The 23307-nt window shown below is 53.3% G+C and overlaps 8 protein-coding genes across 8 annotated transcripts; 5 read left to right on the forward strand and 3 right to left on the reverse strand.

Moving 5' to 3' along the window:
* Nucleotides 1-672: 672 nt before the first annotated feature.
* On the forward strand, nt 673-2320 carry J4E85_011138 (uncharacterized protein; the record flags this gene model as incomplete). Its single annotated transcript, XM_051475341.1, has 2 exons — nt 673-2072; nt 2125-2320. The coding sequence occupies 2 exons, from the start codon at nt 673-675 to the stop codon at nt 2318-2320; spliced, it is 1596 nt and encodes a 531-aa protein (XP_051320788.1).
* A 431-nt stretch (nt 2321-2751) lies between these two features.
* J4E85_011139 (uncharacterized protein) lies at nt 2752-4706 on the reverse strand (the record flags this gene model as incomplete). Its single annotated transcript, XM_051475342.1, has 2 exons — nt 2752-3175; nt 3310-4706. The coding sequence occupies 2 exons, from the start codon at nt 4704-4706 to the stop codon at nt 2752-2754; spliced, it is 1821 nt and encodes a 606-aa protein (XP_051320789.1).
* Nucleotides 4707-7913: 3207 nt separating this feature from the next.
* J4E85_011140 (uncharacterized protein) lies at nt 7914-9738 on the forward strand (the record flags this gene model as incomplete). Its single annotated transcript, XM_051475343.1, has 5 exons — nt 7914-8132; nt 8188-8448; nt 8497-8745; nt 8793-9105; nt 9158-9738. 5 exons carry the CDS (start codon nt 7914-7916, stop codon nt 9736-9738), a joined length of 1623 nt encoding a protein of 540 aa, XP_051320790.1.
* Nucleotides 9739-10795: 1057 nt separating this feature from the next.
* On the forward strand, nt 10796-13876 carry J4E85_011141 (uncharacterized protein; the record flags this gene model as incomplete). The annotated part of the gene is made up of 2 exons (XM_051475344.1): nt 10796-11060; nt 11112-13876. 2 exons carry the CDS (start codon nt 10796-10798, stop codon nt 13874-13876), a joined length of 3030 nt encoding a protein of 1009 aa, XP_051320791.1.
* A 437-nt stretch (nt 13877-14313) lies between these two features.
* On the reverse strand, nt 14314-16232 carry J4E85_011142 (uncharacterized protein; the record flags this gene model as incomplete). The annotated part of the gene is made up of 3 exons (XM_051475345.1): nt 14314-14993; nt 15051-15496; nt 15568-16232. 3 exons carry the CDS (start codon nt 16230-16232, stop codon nt 14314-14316), a joined length of 1791 nt encoding a protein of 596 aa, XP_051320792.1.
* Nucleotides 16233-17126: 894 nt separating this feature from the next.
* J4E85_011143 (uncharacterized protein) lies at nt 17127-18611 on the reverse strand (the record flags this gene model as incomplete). Its single annotated transcript, XM_051475346.1, has 1 exon — nt 17127-18611. The coding sequence occupies one exon, from the start codon at nt 18609-18611 to the stop codon at nt 17127-17129; it is 1485 nt and encodes a 494-aa protein (XP_051320793.1).
* Nucleotides 18612-19134: 523 nt separating this feature from the next.
* On the forward strand, nt 19135-19974 carry J4E85_011144 (uncharacterized protein; the record flags this gene model as incomplete). Its single annotated transcript, XM_051475347.1, has 1 exon — nt 19135-19974. The coding sequence occupies one exon, from the start codon at nt 19135-19137 to the stop codon at nt 19972-19974; it is 840 nt and encodes a 279-aa protein (XP_051320794.1).
* Nucleotides 19975-20338: 364 nt separating this feature from the next.
* J4E85_011145 (uncharacterized protein) lies at nt 20339-20902 on the forward strand (the record flags this gene model as incomplete). The annotated part of the gene is made up of 1 exon (XM_051475348.1): nt 20339-20902. One exon carries the CDS (start codon nt 20339-20341, stop codon nt 20900-20902), a length of 564 nt encoding a protein of 187 aa, XP_051320795.1.
* Nucleotides 20903-23307: the final 2405 nt, after the last annotated feature.

Here is a 23307-nt window from a genome sequence, read left to right on the forward strand (position 1 = left end):
ATGCCGAAGCTTTTGATCGGTGGCTATGCAGAGACTCCACTAGCCCGACCGGAGCGGCCAAAGCATATATATGCAGAGGTTGAGCCAGAGTCTCAAGCCGATGGCATAGACGCGGCCCTACAAGCGTCCTGCGCGAGGTAATGAGAAAAGTTGGAACAGTGGCTGGCCGGGGCTGTGGGACATGAGCGAGACGCCGCATCAGCGCAGACGAGGCGACGGAACGCTTGACGTTGCAATGCCCAAGTCATCACGGGCTAACCTTGGAATGCTGAGGCTTTGGCGCCGGCGTGCGGAAGGCGAGCGGCAGGAAAACATGGTGCTGAGCGGCGGTATTCTGAGCTGGCGGTACAAGTAAGCAGAGAATTCATGCCGACCACATTCTTTCATGCTCCAGTTTGCGTTCTTGGAGCCTTCATCCACCCTCGGCTTGGCACCCCGCCAGTCATGTGACAGCGAGTTATGCCGCGGGAGAGACCGGAGGCAATTCCCGCGAGCATGAGGTCAGAGCTCGGAACGGCAGCATTTTGCGTCGCAGCAATTATCCCAATTATCCATCTTCTGTCTTTTGACTTGCGACTTGCGCTCTAGTTCCGCTGCGCACTCCATTAGCCAATTCGGCGTCTTCTCCACCCCCTCTCCCCATCCTGCCCCCCGCCAGCAGCTGCTGCTACCATGTTCCGAAGCGCAACGAAGCTCCGCGCCGCCGAGGCCGGAGCATTACGATCACTCGCACATGCAAAGGCCAGCCCCTCCTTCTGCTGTGCCCGCAGCACGCGTGCCCTCTCCACCACTCCCCGTACCCCGCTGAAGACGCAGAGCCTCTTCCAGCGCCGCCAGTTCAGCGTCACCAGCACCATGGCCAACACGCGCACCGAAAGCGATGCCTTTGGCGAGATCCAGGTCCCCTCGGACAAGTACTGGGGCGCCCAGACGGAGCGTTCGCTCGAGAACTTCAAGATCAACCAGCCCCAGGACCGCATGCCGCCGCCCATTGTGCGCGCCTTCGGCATCCTCAAGGGCGCCGCTGCCACGGTCAACATGAAGTTTGGGCTGGACCCCAAGCTCGGCCAGGCGATCCAGCAGGCCGCTGAGGAGGTGGCCTCGCTGAAGCTCATCGACCACTTCCCCCTCGTTGTCTGGCAGACGGGCTCCGGCACCCAGTCCAACATGAACGCGAACGAAGTCATCTCCAACCGCGCCATTGAGATCCTCGGCGGCACCATGGGCTCCAAGAAGCCAGTCCACCCCAACGACCACGTCAACATGTCCGCCTCGTCTAACGACACCTTCCCCACCGTCATGCACATCGCCGCCGTTCTCGACTTCGAGGAGTCGCTCCTGCCCGCCCTCGCCAGCCTGAGGGACGCGCTGAAGAAGAAGGCCGACCAGTGGGAGAGCTTGATCAAGATTGGCAGGACGCACTTGCAGGATGCCACACCCCTGACACTCGGCCAGGAGTTCTCTGGCTACGTACAGCAGCTCGACTTCGGCATTGAGCGGATAAAGACCTGTCTTCCGCGCCTCAAGATGCTGGCCCAGGGCGGAACCGCCGTCGGAACGGGCATCAACACGTTCAAGGGTTTCGCAGAGGACATTGCTTCAGAAGTTAGCAAGATGACCGGCAAGGACTTCGTCACGGCACCCAACAAGTTCGAAGCGCTCGCTGCCCACGACGCCATCGTCGAGGCCCACGGCCAGCTCAACACCCTCGCAACCTCCCTGTTCAAGATCGCCCAAGACATCCGTTTCCTCGGCTCTGGCCCCCGATGCGGTCTTGGTGAGCTGAAGCTGCCCGAGAACGAGCCTGGTTCCTCCATCATGCCCGGAAAGGTGAACCCCACACAATGCGAGTCTCTCACCATGGTCTGCGCCCAGGTCTTCGGTAACCAGGCCGCTACCACCTTCGCTGGATCCCAGGGTAACTTTGAGCTCAACGTCTTCAAGCCCGTCATGATCCGCAATCTGCTCCACAGCTCGCGTCTGCTCGCCGACGGCATGAGGAGTTTCGAGAAGAACCTCGTCGCTGGTTTGGAGGCGGACGAGAAGCGCATCAGCTCTATCATGAGCGAGAGGTGAGTTACTCTCCCTTAACTGAAGATTCATCACATAGCTAACTTGACACAGTCTCATGCTCGTCACCTGCCTGAATCCCGTCATCGGCTACGACGCCGCTAGCAAGACCGCCAAATACGCCCACAAGAACAACCTTACGCTCAAGGAGGCTGCGCTCAAGCTTGAGGTCATCAGCGAGTCGGAATTTGACAAGTACGTCAGGCCCGAACTTATGGTCAACCCTTCCGAATACAAGCCGAAGAACTAGGCGCCGTGATGGGAAGTAAATAGTAAAAATGTAAAATACAATACACTACAGCATACAGGAGCGCAGCAATGAGTCAAGCGTCATTCATACTACCGCGTCAGCATCATTTTCATCACACTGATGTCGATGTCGTGATGATGGTGCAATAAAAACTCGAGCTCAATGACAAAATAATACTTTGAGAGATTGATGAGCTTGGTTATGTCACTCTCATACGCATCAAGACCTATGAATAGGTTATAGTATACCATAGCATATCAACTAGTTTCCTTTCCAGTGCTAGACACATCTGCCATTCACCCCTAGCTTTTCACTGACACCTTTCACTCAGGTTCTACAATCCCAGTGCTCAGTCCGTACGTCCATATCCGTGGCATCATCCTCGCCTATTGCGACTGCCGGCCCATGGGCGGTCGCACATGGTGATGCCCTTATGATGACCATTCCATATGCACTCCTGGTTCTTGCCTCTGCTGCACGGCGCCCAAGGCAATTGATGGAGCGTGTTGATTTAGATGTTGTTGTTGTGCCGGTCGCTGTGCCTGTTGCTGAGCCTGTTGTTGTGCCTGTTGTTGCGCCTGTTGTTGCACTTGTTGCTGCCATTGCTGCTGCGTCGAATACTGACCCTGCTGTTGCGCCGGTCGATCAATCCGTTGTCGCTTCTCGGGCACTTGTCGAAAGAATGTAGGCTGTCCAGGTGCGGTGAGGTCAATGGTATCGGCGACTGGCTGGGTTCCTTGCCTACCTTCAGACACCGCATTTCCTGCTAGGTATAGTGCGTGCTGCATGTGAATGGCCTGTTGAAACGCCACAGGAGTGGAGGATGTGTTTGGTGACCAGTTATCTTGCGTCGGCCTGGGATGTGTCAGATTCGTCGCGGGTGGTGATGGATACGCTGACTGTGGTGCTGGTGCTCGGGCAGGCTGTGCGCTTTCTGGGTCTTGGAGTAGGTGCTAGTCCGACTCATTAGTTTACGATCATAAGCAGACATCATGGAGATGATGTGGTAGGTACTCACGGGAAATGCGTTATCCTGGACGACCTTTTTGAGAGAGGTCTCTATATTTTGTAGGTGCTGACCCCTTAGCCCATTCAGGAGTACAACATTATACTCCATCCTATGCTTCACCTCTTCCCGGTGGTTCTGAATAGTCGTCTGGAGGGAGGCAGCATCGGCATCCCTTGCTGCAGCGAATTGCTCGTGGGTGACACACTTGGCGGTCATGTCTGTGTGGTCATTGCGCATCTTGCCGTAGTTCTCTTCCAATACGCAGACCCTATTGTCAAGTTTGCGAGATGCAGGGGTACCGCGGTGCTTTTCCAATGCGACAAGTCGGTCTTTGCAATTACTTAATGAGGCAAGTTCATTCTTCAACTGTAAATAGACTGCGTCGACCTTATTCTGAGGATCGTCGAGAGCGGCGGTAGCTGTTGTGGCAGTCGGAGGGGTCAATGTCGGCGTTTGAACAGATTGGATAGCGACTTCCGACACGCGCAGGCGGGAATCTAGGGAATCGAGTCTGGTCGTTATGGCCTGAGAAGCTTGCAGTGCCGCATCATGTGATTTCACGGCATTCTCAAGCTCTTCGACACGGTGGTTCATGCCTTCCAGAAACTGTGGTTCTTCCATCGCATTTTCGAGCTCATCGATACGCTGAGAGTTACGGTCGAGAAGCAGAGCGGTCTTTTCGAACGATTCCGTATGCTCGTGGGATTGTGCTTGCACGGTATCGACAGCGGTGGAGAGGTGATCTGTCAGAGTAGCGAGTTTTTCCGCTGTCTCATTTCTGAGGAGTCCTAGACCATTGATATAGGCGGTTTGGTTGTGACGCAAGCCTTCTTGGGTATGAACCACTGCTGTCTCGAAGCGATCTTCTAGGTCCTCTCTGAGATCGACAATGCTCTGGATGTAGGTATTGCCAGACCGTTCCAGCGACTTGATCTGCTGTGTGGATTTTGACACGAGTCGATCTGTCCTTTGGAAATTTGCGGTAGTGATAGTCTTGTGGGCACAAAGCTGGTTTGAGAGATCATTCAACTGTTGACCGGTCCGGGTGATTGACTGTTGTGAATCCTTGATCGTAGTCTCTAGTCGCTGGTTTCGATCCCTCTCGGCATCCAGTTCGTTTCGCAGCTGCTGATTCTGCGCCTTCTGAGCATCAATATCGCTTTGCAGTCCTTGGTTATCTGCTTCGGACTTGATCTTAACGTCTTCGATAAGCTGTTTGAGATGCGTCATTTGCGCTTCCATGCCGTCCACCCGGCCGTTCAGCAACTTGACTTTGTCATAGACGAATTTGAAACATTTCCTCAAGTGCCCAGTGACATGTTCAGTGTCCATCCATGGATAGACGGTGGAGGCAGGTTTGATCCGAGTCTGCTCCATGATGTCGACCTTCATCATCGCAAGGTCCACGGTCCTCGAGAGTTGCTTCCTGTAAAGATTGAAGCTTCTCTGTAACAATAATTCGAACTTCCGCTTGCTGAATGCCGGGATGTCTGGAACAAGTGGTTGGAATAATGCGAGATTTCCCCCAGTCACGCGTGGATCACAGTAAGAAGCCGTATCTTTACGGAAGAAGACGTAATGCATAGGGTCATGGTCGACCCTCTCCACGGTAGCGATTCTCCGCTCTCCCGTACATGTATCAAACGTACCATGGAATGAATCCTTGCTTCCAAGCGAAAGCGTCCAATCATACCATGCGATGTCTATCCTTGCCACCCAGGTTGGAACGCTGAAAACGACAGCTCGACTTCTACTGTTCACCGCCACAAGCGAGCTGCACAAGGGCGTTCGACATCTCCAAAATAGGCACCGATAGCGAGAGTACCACAGCCGCAGCGACAAGATCAGTAGGTATATGGTTGGAGAGCGAGCAAACTGTGACGTATTGGGCTGGAACTTTGCAGCCTGGTGGCGCTATCTGGGACTGTTTGCTTCATGACGGCGGAAATCTGCTCGCCAACACAAAAGAAGGGCCTCAGGCAAAAACTTGAGGCCGGGGAGGTCGTTCTCGTTTCCGTCCAGCCAATCGCGAAGTGCAGATGGAGGGTATGGACGCTGTTTCCTACCCGGTGGGGTCGTGGGTAGAGACACCACTAGGCTGTACAGCTGCAGGCGCGTATGGTTCCGAAAAGATAGGGAACTTGCTTTGACAGCCTGTCAACGTGGCACCGTTGTAGTTAGGGCGTTCTTGGTGTTGCACGAAAGAGAAGATGGACGCGATAAAGATGGAGGCGAGGCGAGCACCAGGCGGTCCGATGCGGCGCTACTGGCACGCTAAGAAGAGCTAGCTCCGGCAGTCAGTTCGCGTGCATCTCCCCCGCCATTATCATGCCACCCACATGCTTTCAATTCAGCCCGCTACACGGATGCATGCCTGTATGACCTTGCTGCAGCAATACCATGATGCTCGCTTTCCCATGTTTGTCAGCCCTCAGCCGTGCCGCCGTGGCGTTTCTGCGCCATGTTGTCTGGCTTGCCGCTGCCTGGTCGGCTTAGGACGCCTGCCAATACCGTGCGAGGAAGCCGCTAGGCCATTACATGAATACGATGTGTCTCATTCATACATGCGCCGGCGATCTTCTCCAGAGTCGTTTACTGGGTTCCCGTTATCGTTGTGGCGCGATCTGAGCTTCCCGCTGCTGGCCGCGTAATCCCAGAGCGCCTTCTCGCTCAGGAAGCAGCCTTGTGAGAGAGGAAGCTTGCATCTGCAGGATTTTACCAGACTATAAGTAAGTGTGTTATACACATTGGATCTAATGCACGCAGGATCCAGTACATGCAGACCCGGATGTTCGGCAGGTCCATCACCGCAGATCTGTTAGTCTCCACACCATCACTCGGATCCAATCATTAGTCTTAGAACATATGTTTCACACCACGCCATTCAAGAAGGAAACAGAATACCCTGGAGTCTAAGTTGACGTCGGGTCGCATATTTTTCATCCTTGCATGTTAATGTAGGCTCCAGCGAGTTCAGCTTTTTCTGGAACAAGGTAGCACGACGGACTTCTGCATCGAAAGATGCTACGCTTAGACGGCTAAGGAATGAAAATTCCCTGTCTTGGAGCTTTGTCGCAACACCTTTCAATGTGGTACGGCATGACTCAATGTGTCTACAGGATTTGCTCACAGATAACCCTGCGAACCGGGAGTGAAGACCTCGCGGGGCCTATGAACGCTCAGGCGGTATTTTGCAAGACATGTTGGACCGATGTTGAACTCACCCGTTCATATTTGAGAGACGTACCAGTCGCAGCTACGTCTTGGCTCTTAGCCATGCAGCTGAGTAATGGCTTGCGAACAATTCGCCTCCACTCCTTGAGCGAGCGACAGTCGTGACTAGGACAAGACAATACCCAGGGGTTTCATTCTCACGTGCAAATGTCAACAATGGTATGCGGCCCGCTTCCTGAAAGCGGTCTACGTGCTGGGAGATGATGCCTGCCGACCTGGCTTCTAGACGGCGTAGCGTAGGCTTATTTCGCTAACTGCCGTAGCTTTGATTACTATGCGATACAAACAGAAACCACATACCTAGACGGGAACCCACCCAGAAGACCGAGCATTCCTCGTCGGATTAATTTGGTGGCTGTTGCTTGTTTGCAGGTTGTATCCTGTCAGCGTCCGTGGCTCTTTTCGCGTTTGATGACTTTCTTGTCCTCTCCAGCGGATACTGCCTGCGAATGATACTTGCTCCACAGACTAAGTGTATGGGGAATCATGCCACTGAGGATTCATAGTGCTCGTGGATCCACCGACGCTTGCCCATGACCGGCCGTAGCCTCCGACATTGGCCGCTCGTACGAGTCCATTGCTGTGCAAACAGGCAATCTCAGGTCAACCGAGAATTTGGTCTTTGTATCTACAGGCGTTACCATGCTAAGAACTTGGTATTCCCCAGAAATTCTCCGTGGGGGTGGGACCTTGAGCCCAAAACTCGCGCAACTGAAGGCATGGCATTCATGAACAACGATCGTGGTCGGTAGCGGGCTTACTGCCCTCCTTCGGGTCTGATTTCGATGGCCGTCAGGACCAAGTGAGATCGGATATAGCACTCCTTGATGCTTCCGCGTCATTCCCATCCGCTTCATGTGCATCGCGTACACGAGGTCTACCGACGTTGTCATTCCACTTTTCAGCCTCACTAACGTGCTTGAGGGAGTACTTCCGCAAAGCGTGTATTGCGCAGCTCTTCAATCCACTGTTGTACGGCAAGATCACCTAAACAAGCTACAGCTGTATCCTAGCTTTCGAATTTCGCATCAATAGCAGGTCTCCATATCATGACGTTTCAGGCTAGATGGTACTACGCGGCTCTGCTCGGACCCCGGCCTCTTCATACCCCAGAGACCCGCCAATCAAGACCCATCAACACGGCAAGCACCCTTGAAAGCTTGTCGCGGGGCCCCATGGGCTCAAGTGGGTTGATGATAGCAGAGCGTACCCACGCCGAGGTCGAATCTAGAGTGCATACAGTATATAAGCTCTCCAAGCTCACCATGTCTGCTTGGCCTTTGGCATCGGCTTTTGCTTATTCGTTCTTCGCTCTTCGTGGCGTCCAATCAACTTACACGCTAACTCGAAATGGCGGGCTTTGCCGAACCCAAGCGAGATGGTACCCCTGCGGTCGACGATGGAGTCCTGGAGAAGAGCCTCAGTCGTCAGGCCGAAATCTTTGAGGACAAGGAGCTCATGACAGATGCGCAGGCAGCTGAAAGCCGCGAACATGATATGGGAATGTGGGAGGCCATGAGGGACCACCCCATGGCTTGCTTTTGGGCTTTCATCTTCTGCTTTACTATCGTAAGTACTAGACCCCTACTAGCATCTCCCAGAAGATGTCGCTGACACCCAATAGGTCATGGAGTCTTTCGATATGTTCTTGAACGGCAACTTTGTTGCTCTTGCCGCGTTCAAAGAACGATACGGCGTGCAAGTCGCTGGCGAAGTCGGCAAGACCATTCCCACCAAATGGCAGAGTTCACTTTTCCAAGCCGGCCAATGCGGTGCCTTTATTGGAGTCTTCCTTGCTGGTCCCATCACCAATCGTCTTGGTTACCGCTGGACTACTTTGCTGGCACTTATGCTGATGAATGCGACCATCTTCATTTCCTTCTTTGTGCGTATTTGAACCCCTGATCTAGATCTTGGAACTAACAGTACCCAGGCGGACTCACTCGCGGTGCTCGTCATCGGACAAGCCTTCGAAGGTATCCCATGGGGTATGTTCATCGCCAACTCGCCAGCCTACGCTAGTGAGGTCGTTCCTCTGGTTCTTCGTGGTGCCTGTACGGCTACTCTCCAGATGTCGTGGTCTATCGGAAGCATCATTGTCGCTGCTGCGACCTACAGCTACAACAAGCGAAACGACGAGTGGGCGTGGAGAGGTCCTCTGGCCCTACAGTGGGTGTTTCCTGTAAGTACCTTCTTCGTCCGTTTCCTCACGATAGCTGACATCCCTAGACCCCTCTTATGGTCCTCATCTTCTTCGCACCCGAATCACCATGGTGGCTAGTGCGCAGAGGGCGCAAGGAACAGGCGCTGAAGTCCATCAAGCGCCTTGGTCGTAGAAATGGAACTCAGGCGGCTGCCGAAGACACGCTTGCCATGATGGAGCGCACAGTGCAGATCGAAGCTCACAAGGGCGGCGAGCCTTCTCTCCTTGATCTCGTCAAGGGAGTCGACCTCCGCCGGACACTCATTACCTGCTTGATCTACGCGTCTCAGAACTTCGCTGGCAATCTGATCGCCAACCAAGCAACCTTCTTCTTCGAGCGTGAGTCGAGATTCGCCACAATCTTCGGAGATGTAACGCTGACTATTCTCAGAGGCTGGAATGTCGTCTGACTTCTCGTTCAAGTTGAACTTGATCAACTCGTGCCTGCAGCTGGTAGCCAACATCTGCGCGTGGCCTCTCAGCAACTTTTTCGGCCGCCGCACAATCTATCTCGGGGGCACCGCCATCAACATCTTCCTGCTCTTCGTTCTCGGTATCTGCGCTTCCATCCCCCAGAGCAGCGCGACCAACTACGCCCAAGCTTGTTTGGGTATCGTCATCTCGTTCGTATTCGCAGGAGCCATGGGTCCGATCTCATACTCCATCATCGCCGAAACATCGTCCGTCCGTCTCCGCGCGCTAAGCACCGGTGTTGGCCGAGCCGCATACTACGTCGCCGAGATTCCTATGATCTACCTAGCCTCGCAGATGCTCAATCCCACGGGCTGGAACATGGCTGGTAAGTGTGGATACGTGTGGGGCGGTACAGCTTGCGTCTGCTTCATCAGCGCATACTTCGGCCTCCCTGAGCTCAAAGGACGCTCATACCGTGAGCTTGACATTCTGTTCAACCGGAAGATCTCCGCGCGCAAGTTCAAGTCCACCGTCATTGACGTCAGGGACAACGAGTAGATCAGCAGAGTACGACGTGTCTTTGGGTTGCACCGCATTCAAGGGAAAAATCGAACACATTGACGTTACGCTTCCTTATTTGCTCACCGTTAGTCTACTATTGGTTCCAGGCCTGTTCAGTTTTGATTTGTATCAGGTGGTTGTGTACTATCCGGTATTGTGGAGAATACCTAGGTATCGTGTCGGGGTGGAAGGGTGAGCACACATGCGTAGACGCGCTTTTCTTCTAGCTAGCGCGTTAAGCGTCAGTGCTTGCACTAGTGTAGGGAAGCTACTCCTGAGGCAACGCGACGGCATCTTCTAATCACATCCAATGTCCATTTTGAACACACGTGTATCCTTTGTTTACTCATCGCGGTCGTGGCGCTGTATATTCAAAAGATCAATTCTTGAGATAACACCAAACGTTTCGCGCAAAGTAGACGCGGATAGAACAGCTCGGCTGCATTACCCCGAGCTTCCTGACACCGCCACCCACGAATTCCTCTTCATCAGCATGTACATGCCATCTCACAACAAAAGCTTGGGTATCCGATGTTCAACTTCTCATCAATGGATGCCTCTGATTGATGCATCGTCGCGGATGCCGAAGATGCGGTGTCGACCGGTCCATGCCGGGAATGAGAATTGAACGAACTTGTTTGGGATCAACCGCCGTTCCCAAGTTCTTCAACGCAGGTCATGATCACGCAAAACTTCCTTTTCTCTCCCGGTTTCCTGCTCAACATCATGACCGAGCGGAAACAATGTAGAATGTCCGTGGTACTAACCTATCTGCGCAATGCGCCCGCCGCCGATGCGAAGTCGTCAACGTTTACCCGGGCCTCGGCGCACCCTAGCCCAGCGTCCGAGCATGGGCATCTCAATTCCACCATTGAGACGACCTTGACATCCCCGCAATCCACAATGCATTCCATCATAGCGCGGCATTAGTGTCTTGTACGCAATTCGGGGTAGACTGGGGCTTGGTACCTGCGTAGTGCTCTTATACCCTCATCATGTCCGATACAACGGCGACAGCGCTCATTGGCCTCGACATCTCCATCCTGCATCCATCATGAAGACTCTCGTAGGGCTCTCGTGGCTCTCGGCTCTGTCTTCGTTGGCAACTCTACCCAATGGATCTGGTGTCAATGCTCAAAACAACACACCCAGTGCATGGCCACTACACGACAATGGTCTAAACGATGTCGTACAATGGGACCATTACTCCTTCAAGGTCAATGGGAAGCGCCTATTCGTCTTTAGTGGAGAGATTCACTACTGGCGTATTCCAGTCTACGAGGTTTGGGAAGATCTATTGGAGAAGATCAAGGCGGCGGGTAAATTCATCAACTCGCCACGTACTATGAGCCGATGCTGACAACGAACAGGATTCACGGCTTTCGCGTTCTACGGCAACTGGGCTTACCACAGTGCTAACAACCAGACCCTGGACTTTGAGAGCGGCGCGCATGACTTCACGAAGCTCTTTGAGATTGCGGAACGTGTTGGCTTGTATGTCATCACGAGGCCAGGTCCATATGTCAACGCTGAAGCCAACGCCGGAGGCTTTCCACTGTGGCTCACGACAGGAGCCTACGGCAAGCTAAGAGACGACGACCCAAGATATCTTCAGGCTTTGGACCCCTACTTCGCCAAGTTCTCCGAACTCACCTCCAAGCATCTCGTGACCAAGGGTGGCAACGCACTGGTCTACCAGATCGAAAACGAGTACGGCGAGCAATGGAACGACCGTGATGAAAAGATCCCCAACGATGCTGCCGGGAGATACATGCAAGCACTAGAAGACTCTGCACGAGCCAACGGTATTGATGTCCCTCTCATCCACAACGACCCGAACATGAACACCAAGAGCTGGAGTAAAGACTATGCGCCTGGCGCTGTCGGTAACGTCGATGTTGCTGGCTTGGACAGTTACCCGTCGTGCTGGTCATGCAACCTGGATGAGTGCACTGGTACCAACGGAGAATACGTAGCCTACCAGGTCATCGACTACTACGACCATTTCGTGGAGGTATCTCCTACCCAGCCAAGCTTCTTCCCGGAATTCCAGGGTGGCTCTTACAACCCATGGGGTGGACCTGAGGGAGGCTGCCCTGCTGATATCGGAGCCGACTTCGCCAACTTGTTCTATCGCAACCTCATTTCTCAGCGTGTTACCGCGGTGTCGCTGTACATGATGTTCGGAGGAACGAACTGGGGTGCTCTAGCTGCTCCAGTCACAGCTACTTCCTACGACTACAGCAGTCCCATCAGCGAGAACCGTGAGATCGGCGCCAAGTTTTACGAGACCAAGAACTTGGCTATGTTCACCCGCGTTGCTGATGATCTCACCGTCACCAACCGTCTCGGTAACTCCAGCTCATACTCCACAAACCCGGCGGTCGAGGCTAGCGAGCTCCGCAACCCCCTTACCAACGCTGCCTTCTACGTCACCATTCACTCCACGTCTTCGTCTGCCACCAAGGAATCGTTCAAGCTACATGTCAGCACTTCCGTAGGAAACTTGACTATTCCTCAGCATGCGGGCTCCATTGTTCTCGACGGCCATCAGTCCAAGATTCTTGTCACCGACTTCGCCATGGGCAACAACACCTTGACCTACTCTACTGCTGAGGTTCTCACATATGCTATGGTTGATCACAAGCCAGTTGTGGTACTGTCGACTGGCGTCGGAGAGTCTGTTGAGTTCCACGTCAAGGGTGCTACGAAGGGCTCCCTAGTCAGCAGCGGTACCAGCTCGAACGCGACTTTCCATGCCGAAGCTCACGGTCTAACAACCAACATTCAGAAGGTTTCCGGCATGAATGTGTGTCAGTTTGACAACGGTGTCAAGGTTGTTGTCGCTGACAAACCCACTGCATACCTCTTCTGGGCCCCTAATCTCTCGAACAATCCCTTCGCACCGGTCGACCAATCCGTGCTGGTCCAGGGCCCATACCTCGTCCGCAGTGTAGCTCTAGATGCTGATTGTCTCGCTCTCAAGGGTGACATCATGAACAGCACCGACATTGAAGTCTTTGCCACTGGCAGTGCGAAGACACTATCATGGAACGGGAAGGAACTAGCAACCTCACGCACATCCTACGGTAGCTTGAAGGCACATGTCGCTACTTTCAACGGCACCATCAACCTTCCGACTCTAGGCAACTGGAAGATGAATGAAGGACTCCCAGAGAAGATGCCCGAGTACGATGACAGCGGTGCTGCTTGGGTGGTCGCTGACCACACCAACACCCCCAACCCTACCAAGCCCGACACCCTGCCTGTTCTCTACGTTGACGAGTATGGCTTCCACAACAGCTTCCATCTCTTCCGCGGATACTTCGACGGCGCGGCCACCGGTGTGCAGCTTTCCGTTCAGGGTGGCCTCGCCTTTGGCTGGAGCGCATGGTTGAACGGTGAGTTGGTCGGATCGTGGTTGGGCAACACCACCCTAGGCATTGGCAACATGACACTGTCTTTCGCCAATGCCACTGTTTACGAGAACAGCACCAACATTCTGCTTGTCGCACAGGACAACACCGGTCACGATCTACGCGGCGGTGCTACCGACCCCCGCGGTATCCTCCGTGCCACTCTCGAAGGCGCAGAGTTCACATCCTGGAAGATTGCCGGTGAAGCCGGTGGCGAAGACGCGTTGCTCGACCCTGTACGCGGTCCTCTTGCTGAAGGCGGCCTCACAGCCGAACGTCTCGGATGGCATCTGCCCGGCTTCGACGACTCTGAATGGGCATCTGGCTCACCATCCACTGGCTTCGAAGGCGCAGATATCAAGTTCTACCGTACAACCATCCCTCTTGACGTACCTGCTGAAGTCGATGCTTCTTTCGCTTTCGTCCTCAATGCCGTCGGCTCAAAGACTATCCGTGCGCAGCTCTTCGTCAATGGTTACCAATACGCGCGCTTCAACCCGTACGTCGGTAACGAGATCAAGTTCCCTGTTCCACCGGGTATTCTCAACTACTCCGGTGACAATGTCATTGGTTTGAGTGTGTGGGCGCAGTCAGAGGAGGGTGCGCAGGTTGATGTGCAGCTCGTGCAGGAGTATGCTATTGAGAGTAGCTGGAGCTCGAACTTCGACTCTGAGTACTTGAGGCCGGGGTGGACGGAGGAGAGACTGGCTTATGCTTAAACGTATACTATAGTGACGCTGATACTGTTGCGCCGTTTTGAATACGAACTCTAGTAGTATCACGTTCGATCCCAACTCCTTGTACCCACCTGTATTGGGTAATACGCGGCCTTCAGTAGGTAATGCACGGGGTGATTTGATTTTCACGATTGGGTGATGGATGAACCTGGTTAATGCATACCGAATCTCTTGTGGACGTGACTGCAGCGACAGCTAAACTGCGATGTTTACTTCAATGTTGTCAATACTACTCCAATTTACAAAAGTAACAATAGTTGCTTAACCATTTAACCTCTCAGAGAAACGTGCGATATTGCTCTAAATACATCTTGGCTTCCACTTGGCTTCGACTCGCAAACGCGTGAACAAATATTCATAATCTCGTTACATGCTTTATTTAGCGTCTTCCACTCCCTTCTTCTTAATATTCCATGCTCCTATACCCTACTCTTCTCCGTTCTCGCGATCATTGCCCCACCAACCGTAAATTCCGTAGTCTTGAACTTGCGCGCGGCAACCTTCCTCTCAAACAGTTCATCCAGCTCTCCAAACGTCCTTCCCTTTGGTTCAGGAAGCCGCCACCAACTCCACAAGATACCAATTACACTTGTACCTGCCCAGAAGAAGCCTGCTTTAGCTCCCCAACCCCACGCCGTAGGATTGAGCATACGTGGCGTGATGATATTTGTGACGATGCCTGAGATGTTGTAGCAGTTGCGCGCCAGAACAATCGTCTTACTTCTCAAACGCGTGGAAGGGATTTCCGAGACGAGGGCATAGCATATGGGCCCAAGCGTTGCATCGTAGGCTAGTGTGAAGGCGAGGAGTAGTGCTGCGATAGACCAGTTGAGTGCCGTAGGATGTGGATTCCCGACTTGAGAGGATGTGCCTACTACCGCTGAGCGGACGGTGACGATGTGGTGGCGGTGTGGTATACACGCTAGAGTCCCGATGAGCAGTACGAACATAAAAGTCATGACTTGTCCGGAGAGGTACAGTGTGCGCCTCCCAAAGTGTGCCATGAGAGCCCAAGATATGAAGACGCCGACCAGGCCGAGGGCGAATTGGCCTAGTGAAAGGGTGAAAGCGTGGGAAGAGCCGAGACCTGCTTGTTCGTCTAGATGGAGTTAGTCTACGCCGCGTTTGTTATATCGTGCGACGTTGGCCGACTTACAGAAGTAGGTGGAGAAGCCCATGAAGGTGCTGCCACACAGCGTCTGGATAATCCAAACCATGCACGTGATCTCGGTCCTACGCCGGTCAACTCCCTTGAAGCAGTCTTTGTAACTTGTGCCACTCTGCGCCTGTTTTTCTCTCTCGTTCGTTTGTATCATAGCCTCCATTGCACCGTTCAGAGTTTTGTCAAACTCATCGTCCGACATGGTTGCTGGTTGTGTGCGCAGCCGACGCATCGTCTTCATCGCATCCACAAGGCGATCTTGTCGTATGAGCCACCAAGGCGATTCAGGCGCGAAGTAAACGGCGAAGAAGATTGGCACTGGAAAGATCCACTGTAGCGCAAAGGGTATGCGGTAGGACCATGTGGTGGTGTTGTTAATCATGCCGCGCATCACGATGGATGCTACTAGTTGGCCGAGGACCCAACATGCGTTGACATAACTTGACGTTGTTAGCTTCATTTGAATGAACCGAGTGCGAAAGTTGGGAGATATAGAGAGATCGATACATACGTAGTCAGATACGCTCGTAAGGCGACTGGGCATACATCCGCAGCATACACCGTGCATATGCACTGAAACATGCCCCAAGGCATACCAAGTAGACACTGTCCTATCAACAGAACCGTCTTACCTGTGGCAAAGAAGGGCACGAGTATGAACACACTCATCGCCACCAACCCTACCATGAGTGTGTATCGGTACCCGATTCGCTCGGCTAGTATTCCTGTAGCAAAAAGCCCTACGATCTGCCCTGCCAGGCCGCCGTTCACAAGTGCGCTTTGCCAGTCAGCGCTAATTTCGTACAAGCCATTTGATTGTAATGTGCCGAATTGTTTCCGGAACGGTTGCATTGCGAACAGATTGGGTACGAGAATAGTAGAAAACCCTTCCATGATGAGTGTCATCGATAGTAACACGGACCATGTTATTGCTTTGGGGTATAGGCGCATGCCTTCGCGAAGCGACATTGATCGTTCCGCTTCGTTGTTGCTTTCGGCAATAGTAGTCGTTCTCTCTAGTATCGCATCCGTCGATTCGAGCTTCGATATCGTCGGTAGGGAGGTGAGGGTGTCGTCTGAGCTGTCGAAACTTAGTGTGTCTGATTGGCCTTGCTCCACAAGTTGCTGATCAAAGTCGACGACACCATGTCGTTTCCGCTGCATGGCTGACACCATGATGCTATGGTATGAATCGTCTTGTGTAGAAGTTTGAGCGACAGCAATACTTGTAGGAAGTCGGGATAGGAGAAGGAAGTGTACGCCAGTCACGGATGGGGGTGATGACTGTCACACTTGACATATAGAGCACGCGCGGGGATGCGGAGTCAAGAAGACCGCGGGGTCACGAGGGAATGGGACGCAGGTTGATTAGGACCGGACGGGATGACATGCCCATGACCTCAAATGAGCGAGCCATGTTCAGCAGAACCCGAGATTGAGTGCACTAAGAAGACACTTGGGGTAGGCAGCGGCGAAAGGTAGCACATAAGGGCGAGCGAGCGGAAGACGAGTCCTCGAACTAAGACGTTAGCCAGCTGGAGTAGAATGCCGATCAAAACTTGAAGGCATCGTGACTCGAAGACAACTCGGCGGCTCTAGGCAGAACAGGTTATCGGTGGTTGAAGTGACTCCTACGCCGGTCTACTGTGAAGCAGATACAAGCTTTGTGGTCGGCCGTCGCGGGCCGGACGGGAGCACGCGACCGGCGTACCACTGGGGTAAAGTATGGAGAGTGGTACGGTCCACATTATGATCCGCTCCCATGTCGCTCAACCCATAAACTAACAAGCGCCGAGCGGGAGCACTGAAGACATCTGGGGCGCTTCACGTCATGATCTGGCTAATGCGCTCGGTGATACTTCTAAGGTTAGCAATTTCTAAATCCCGTTAGCATAGCTCTCGAAACAATGCGTGATGTTACATCAGGAAACGGCCCGGGTAGTATCCTGCGCTGGAACATTACAATCATTACACCCGTGGAAAGCTGAGAATAGGCTGCAGGTGAACGTGACTCGGTCATATTGGTATCGTGCATCTATCTCTTCAACGAAGATTCAAGTTTTGGTATACTCACTGCTTCGCGGCAGCAGCGGCTTCTTTCTCCTTCTTCTTGCGCTCGACCTCAGCCATCTTGGCCGCCTTCTTCATGGCGTTCTTGGTCATCGGCTTTCCGTCAGCGTCCAGTGAAGGAACCCCGCTCTCGGTGTCTTGTGCCGGCTGCTCGAGCTTGGGCTTGGTAGGGTTCGGATTACCCTTCCACTCTAACTTCCGCGGGCGGAGGAACTCGTCGAGAATCTCGTCGGTGACCTTGGCTCTCGCTTCTTGGAATTTCTTAACGTACACAGTCATGGTGTCTACGCATTCCTTCTTCATCTCGCCAGTCAATAGCTCGCCTTTGCGGTAGTCCTCAGCTAGCTTCGTGAGCTTCTCGTCATCGTCTTCGAAGTATCCAATGTACTGGTACGGTACGTCGATATCGGGGTTTCCACCCTTCTCGCGATGGAGCTCTAGTGTTTCTTGGCCACCAGAGAAAGCCTTGGTGTTGATCTTGGTCTTGATTTGCTTTGGTGTATCGCTCATAAAGATGGCAGAGTTGGCATCGGACGCGCTCATCTTGCCACCGGCACCTTGCAATGCAGTGAGAAACTTGGAATGTATGAGGGCTGGTTTGGGCGAGGGGAGGTCCATTCTGTGGCAGTTCTCACGAACCAGGCGGAAGTACGGATCTTGATCAATAGCGCAGGGAATCAGACAGGGTATGGAAGCAAGCTTCTTCGAGCGCTTGTAGGTCGTGTGATCTTCACCCCAGATAAAGGGGTATGATGAGGCAAAAGCGGCAACGCATTGCTTAGCTGCAAATGCATTGCTGCCAATGTTTGTTGAACCATCGAAACCAAACGCGCCGCGCACTTGGTTGTTGGTGACTAGCTTCTCGAACTCAGTGGTGTTGAGACTGAAGTGTCTGTTGAAGCCGGATGTGAAGAATTCGGAGTCGATATACATGAAGGTCTTCTTGACATCGAAGCCGACGGAGATGACATCCTTGGCGTTCTGCCGCGAGAATTCGTAGACTTCCTCCTGCTTGAGCTTCTCCTTGAACAGGAACTTTTCGTCATCTGTCAACATGATGACCAGCGGAACGTCGAAGACATCCTGCAACCACTTTGTGAACTCGAAGGGTATAGTGTGACCAATGTGCATGGCATCACTGCTAGGTCCGCGGCCGGTGTATAGTAGGAAGTCGTCGCCACGCTCGTATGTGTCCAGGATGAGCTCAAGATCGCGGTGGGAGAAGAAAAGGCCACGCCGTAACCAGCGGTGCGGCTTGTGGCCTGTGACGCGCTCGAATCGCTCCAGTAGCGGTTGGTCTATGAGTTTTGTGGCCCACTTTTGCGAGATGGCGACATAGTCAAATTGCTTGACGTTTCCATCTTCGTCTACGCCGGCTTGTACATCCCAGGGGTTGATCTCTTGCTCCGTCGCTTTCGAGACGGATTGTGTCGCTGTGTCGGAGAGTGAGAGGGCGGCGACGGCGGGTGGCTCGGGCTCGGTCATGGTGCTGGCTGTGTTGGCGGATAGCTTATTTGACGGGCTGTGAATGAGGGAGTGACTCTAGCCTAGGGAATTACGTGGCGCGATTCTTTGGTGTTGGAGCTGAGTCACTGGATATTCGGCGACGGAGGACCCCACCTCAATTTGGTGTTCCTGTGGCTAGACCTGCCCCGCACTTTGCGCCACACTCTGCGCCACGCCCCAGCCACAGCGGCGTTACGGGAGGGAAAGCCGATGCAGGTCAGCAAATCTCGTCATGGCGCCAGGATGGCGAGAGCTCCAGACGTTTCCATCCTTGGTCCTCACACCACCCAGCCCGACACGACGCCCTACCCCTCTCCAGCGCGACTAAACAGCCTGTCCAATTGTCACAGCTGGATGCGCTTGACCATGCGACTTCATCACCGGCGATAGACGACCGCGCGTTCCAGGCTGCCTTGAGCTCCTACCTATACCATTTTATATCTCCCGCCTTCTACCGTCCACCCACGCCTACAGACTCCGAATCGATCACGACGACGTCACCATGGTCAAGTTCTACTCCTCCAACGAGACTTACTCGTACCCGTTTCCCGCCGTCTCGCTCGCCTACTTCCTCCGATACCCGAACCCTTACTCCACTCATGTGATCTCCACCGACACCATCGCCCGCAACTACGACCCGGAGACTCAGCGCCTGACGACTATCCGCCTCCACCTAAAGCGGTCCAAAGTCCCCTCCGCCGTCCTCAAGCTCGTACCGCGGTCCCTACTTGGCACTTCAGCCAGCGGAGAATCGCAGACTTACATTCTCGAGAAGTCCGTCGTAGACATCAAAGAGGGATGGATGGACACAGAGTCACGGAACCTGGAATGGACAGGTGTGCTATCTGTCGTAGAGAGGCAGAAGTTCATACGTCCTTCGCCCTTGGTGCCCGAAGACGTGAAGATGCGGCAAGCCATGGACGGTGCCACGCAACGCCAGGGCTTCATCAACTTTGGCGCCAAGGGTGCAGGTGCCAGGGTCGAGGATTCGGGTGAGACTACCGACGTCGTAAGCTCTGTCACACTACACAGTCACATCGGGGAGACATGGAAGAAGAAGCGCGCGGCTGCAAGGGAGGACGCTGCGGATGAGGAACAGCCACAAAAAATGGGCTTCCTGCGCAGTTGGGGCACCGCGGCTCTTCAGCGCAATATTGAGAAGATTGGTCTGTCCCGTGCGCAGCGAAGTCAGCCGAATGCGCGTGAAGGCATGAAAGTCGTTCTGGAGCGTATGCGGGAAGGCGGCCTCGTCGGGGTACTGGAGGGCATGCGACAAGACCGCGAGGCCATTCTCGCCGGCCGTCCACTGTCGACCCCAAGAATGATCACCAAGGACGAGTGATCTCATTTCCACTCAGATGATGGAGCGGTTTCTAGTCACTCGCTCGATTGACGAGTCCCATGTTTCCGATATCAACATTCAGCGACGGCGTAACGGTCTCTCTCCCTACTTTTTCTCATTTCGTCATTACCTCGTTCTCTTGGTGAATGGGCTAGGTTTTGTGTTACTATCACGTTTTCATGTTGCATCGTGTCTTGGTTTGGAACGATGGTAACGATTGTAAAGCAATAAGCAAGTCTCTTGTATCATGCCGCGAGTCTTTGCAAAAAATCGACTACAAAGTTTGAAAAGTTCATTGCAGCGCTGCGTCTTGTTCCCACTTGACAAGTGAAGTTCGGTGCCGGTCGTTCCTTCCGCTCTCTCGATGGGTCGCTTCGATCCCGATCATCGCTTCTGGGCAGTGGGAAGCTACCACAAAACATCGTACGATAACCTATTCCTCAGCATCGATCTCATGCTCAAATCCTCATTGCATCATGCGTCTACTCGCGCACTACGACATTCCAACCTCACCGATCATTCCATGAATCGCGCAGACTACCTACTACCGCCACTACCGGGCTGTGATGACCTAAAACAGCCAACAACAAACAACTCGACGCAAAGCAACGAGATCTTAACAGACGACAGGTCACCCACGCCGTACGACTGCTACAGTGAAGGTAAGCCGTCGCCCTACAGTTACCTTCAGCCCCCACTAAAGAAGACAAAAGCAGTCTACAAAGGCTATGACGCCTACCACTCTCAAATCCGCAAACTCGACTGGCTAAAAGCCCACCGCGCCTTAACCACCTCCCCCGAAGTAACCCCCCACACAACCTGGCTGATCGAAACCCTCCAAGCCATCATCACCCGCTGGGAAGCCGTCCTCCCCTACATCGCCTCACCCTACCCCATCCCTCCCAACAACCCTTCCGCTTTCACCTAGGACGCGATCCCGGAGCCACCTCCCGGCCGGGAACACCTTCTCGCACTGCGCGACTGCCTAGAAGAAAAAGGCAGAGCGATCATAGGCCAGCCGTTCGTGGATAACGCGGATGTGCTGGCTGAGATGGATTTACCGGGCTTTGGCACAAGGAGGGTGCTGAAGGTTTTTAGACTGCAGGAGGCTAAGCAGTTGGCTTTGCATACTTGTTTTGTGAGGAATTTAGTGTTGGGGTTGGAGAAGTTGGAGGAGGCTTGTAGGGCGCATGGGGTCAGGTTTGTGGGAGGTGGGCATGTGGAGGCTGAGGATGTACAGGGGACGAGGGAGGGGGATGTGGTTTTGGGGATTGCGGTGAAGGAGATAAGGGGTATTGATGGACCGTTCGATGTGGGAAGCTCATTTTGACCATAGGCAGATTAGTTACCATCAACTAGCCGTGGTTACCTAGATACGGCGTTCGCCACGTGATGCTCAGATGAACAGCCTGGCAAACCACCGTTACCATATCTCGCTCTCCCAATGTACTCAACCAAAGCTGCCCTCGCAAAAAGACCCTCAGGCTCGAGCGCGAAAGACAGAGAAGGCCACGTGATGCTATGATTCGCGAATCTCTTGGCATGTAGATCGCCGTGCAGCGCAGTCGATTTTGGTGACGCCAAGAATCTCACGGAATACAGTACCACCTTCCAAGGTTGTGCATCGATCAAACTGGCTTAAAAGCTGGGAGCGGACTGTCGAATGGCTGCAATGCGCTTGCCGCCTGTGAAGGTGGGCAAGCGAGTGAGGCTGAGTTTTGCATCCATGTCTAGGTGCACTGCCTCGACTTGACTTCAATCCCATCCTCGCCATTATACTCTCTCACTCTTCCAACCTACCGCACCATGTGGTTGCTCGACACTACCTCTCTCAAGTTGCGTCACTTTATCACCAACATACCCGACTACGTAATTCTGTCCCATACGTGGGGTAAGGATGAAGTCGGCTTTGACGATATCGCTCAACCTCACGCGAAAGACATGGCCGGCTTTTCGAAAATATCGCGGTGCTGCGCCCAGGCCGTGCAGGCTGGGTTTGAATGGGCCTGGATTGACACATGCTGTATTGACAAGAGAAGTAGTGCTGAGCTGTCCGAAGCCATAAATTCAATGTACAGGTGGTATTGGAACGCCGCGATCTGCTACGCATTCATCTCAGACGTTTCCAGCGAAATCAGATATCTTCACTATTCACGGTGGTTCAAGAGAGGTTGGACGCTACAAGAGCTTCTTGCGCCTGATACGATAGAGTTCTACGACTCGGACTGGATATTTCTGGGCACAAAGACGAGCCTTGTAGAGTCAATCTTCGCCGCAACGAAGATCAACAAGCAATGCCTACTTGACCGGACCACAATTAAGCACGCTAGCATAGCGGCGAAGTTTAGTTGGGCTTCCAGTAGAGTGACAACGCGCGAGGAGGATAAGGCCTACTGCTTACTCGGCCTCGTACAGGTGAACATGCCGATGTTGTATGGAGAGGGCCGGGATGCCTTCTACCGGTTGCAGCTCGAAATCATCAAACAGAATAACGACCATACGATCTTCGCGTGGGCTCCCAGCCATCAACCATATGGCTTCATGGGTCTCTTCGCATCTTCGCCCGCACAATTCGCGAATTCGGCTGGATTTCGGCCAAATGCCTCGCGGAAACGACAGCCTACAACTTACGAAATGACCAATCATGGACTCAGCATCACCATTCCATGTCTAATTCGCCGGACTGGGATCATTGCACTCTTGGACTGTTCCGACTCGACCGGACTGCATTCTGGAATCGATTTAGCACCCACCGGTACTTCGACATACAAGAGACTGAATACGCCTTTAACAAAAGTGGATCCTATCGAGGCTAAAAAAGCCACCACGAAGACTATTTACATTGAGACAGGCAGTCGAAGCCTTGAAGAGCCGTCGGGAATCTTAAGTGCGATGACAGTGCACAATATGTCGGAATCAAGTCGTATATCCCGCATCACTATCGGAGATTTTATGGAAATCTATCCCGAGCGACTGGACGCATTCTCTTACATGCAGGATTCTAAAATGCCACAGGATGATTCCACATCAAATCTAGAAGACCAGATTGTCCATGATGGCGAGTTCATCAGTTTTGTGTTCATGCTGCACGACCTTGTTGGCTACTTGTTCTTTTTAGGTATGTATGGAGGTCGTCCATGGATTCATGTATCGCCTTATGACCCTGCCCGATGGGCGGGAGAAGTGAACGAGAAACGCAAATTGTTCGAAGCTGGAACAGGGGATCAACCCATTCCTGGGCAACAGAATCACTTCACAGACTATCTCAGTTTGCCCATCGAAGGATATCGTAGATTGGAGGCGCTAGCAAGGAAGACACGCTCGGAAGGAAGT

This window comes from Alternaria conjuncta (genome assembly GCF_024043145.1).
Source record: "Alternaria conjuncta strain BMP 0040 chromosome Unknown scaffold_31, whole genome shotgun sequence".
In the NCBI taxonomy this organism is placed as follows: domain Eukaryota; kingdom Fungi; phylum Ascomycota; class Dothideomycetes; order Pleosporales; family Pleosporaceae; genus Alternaria; species Alternaria conjuncta.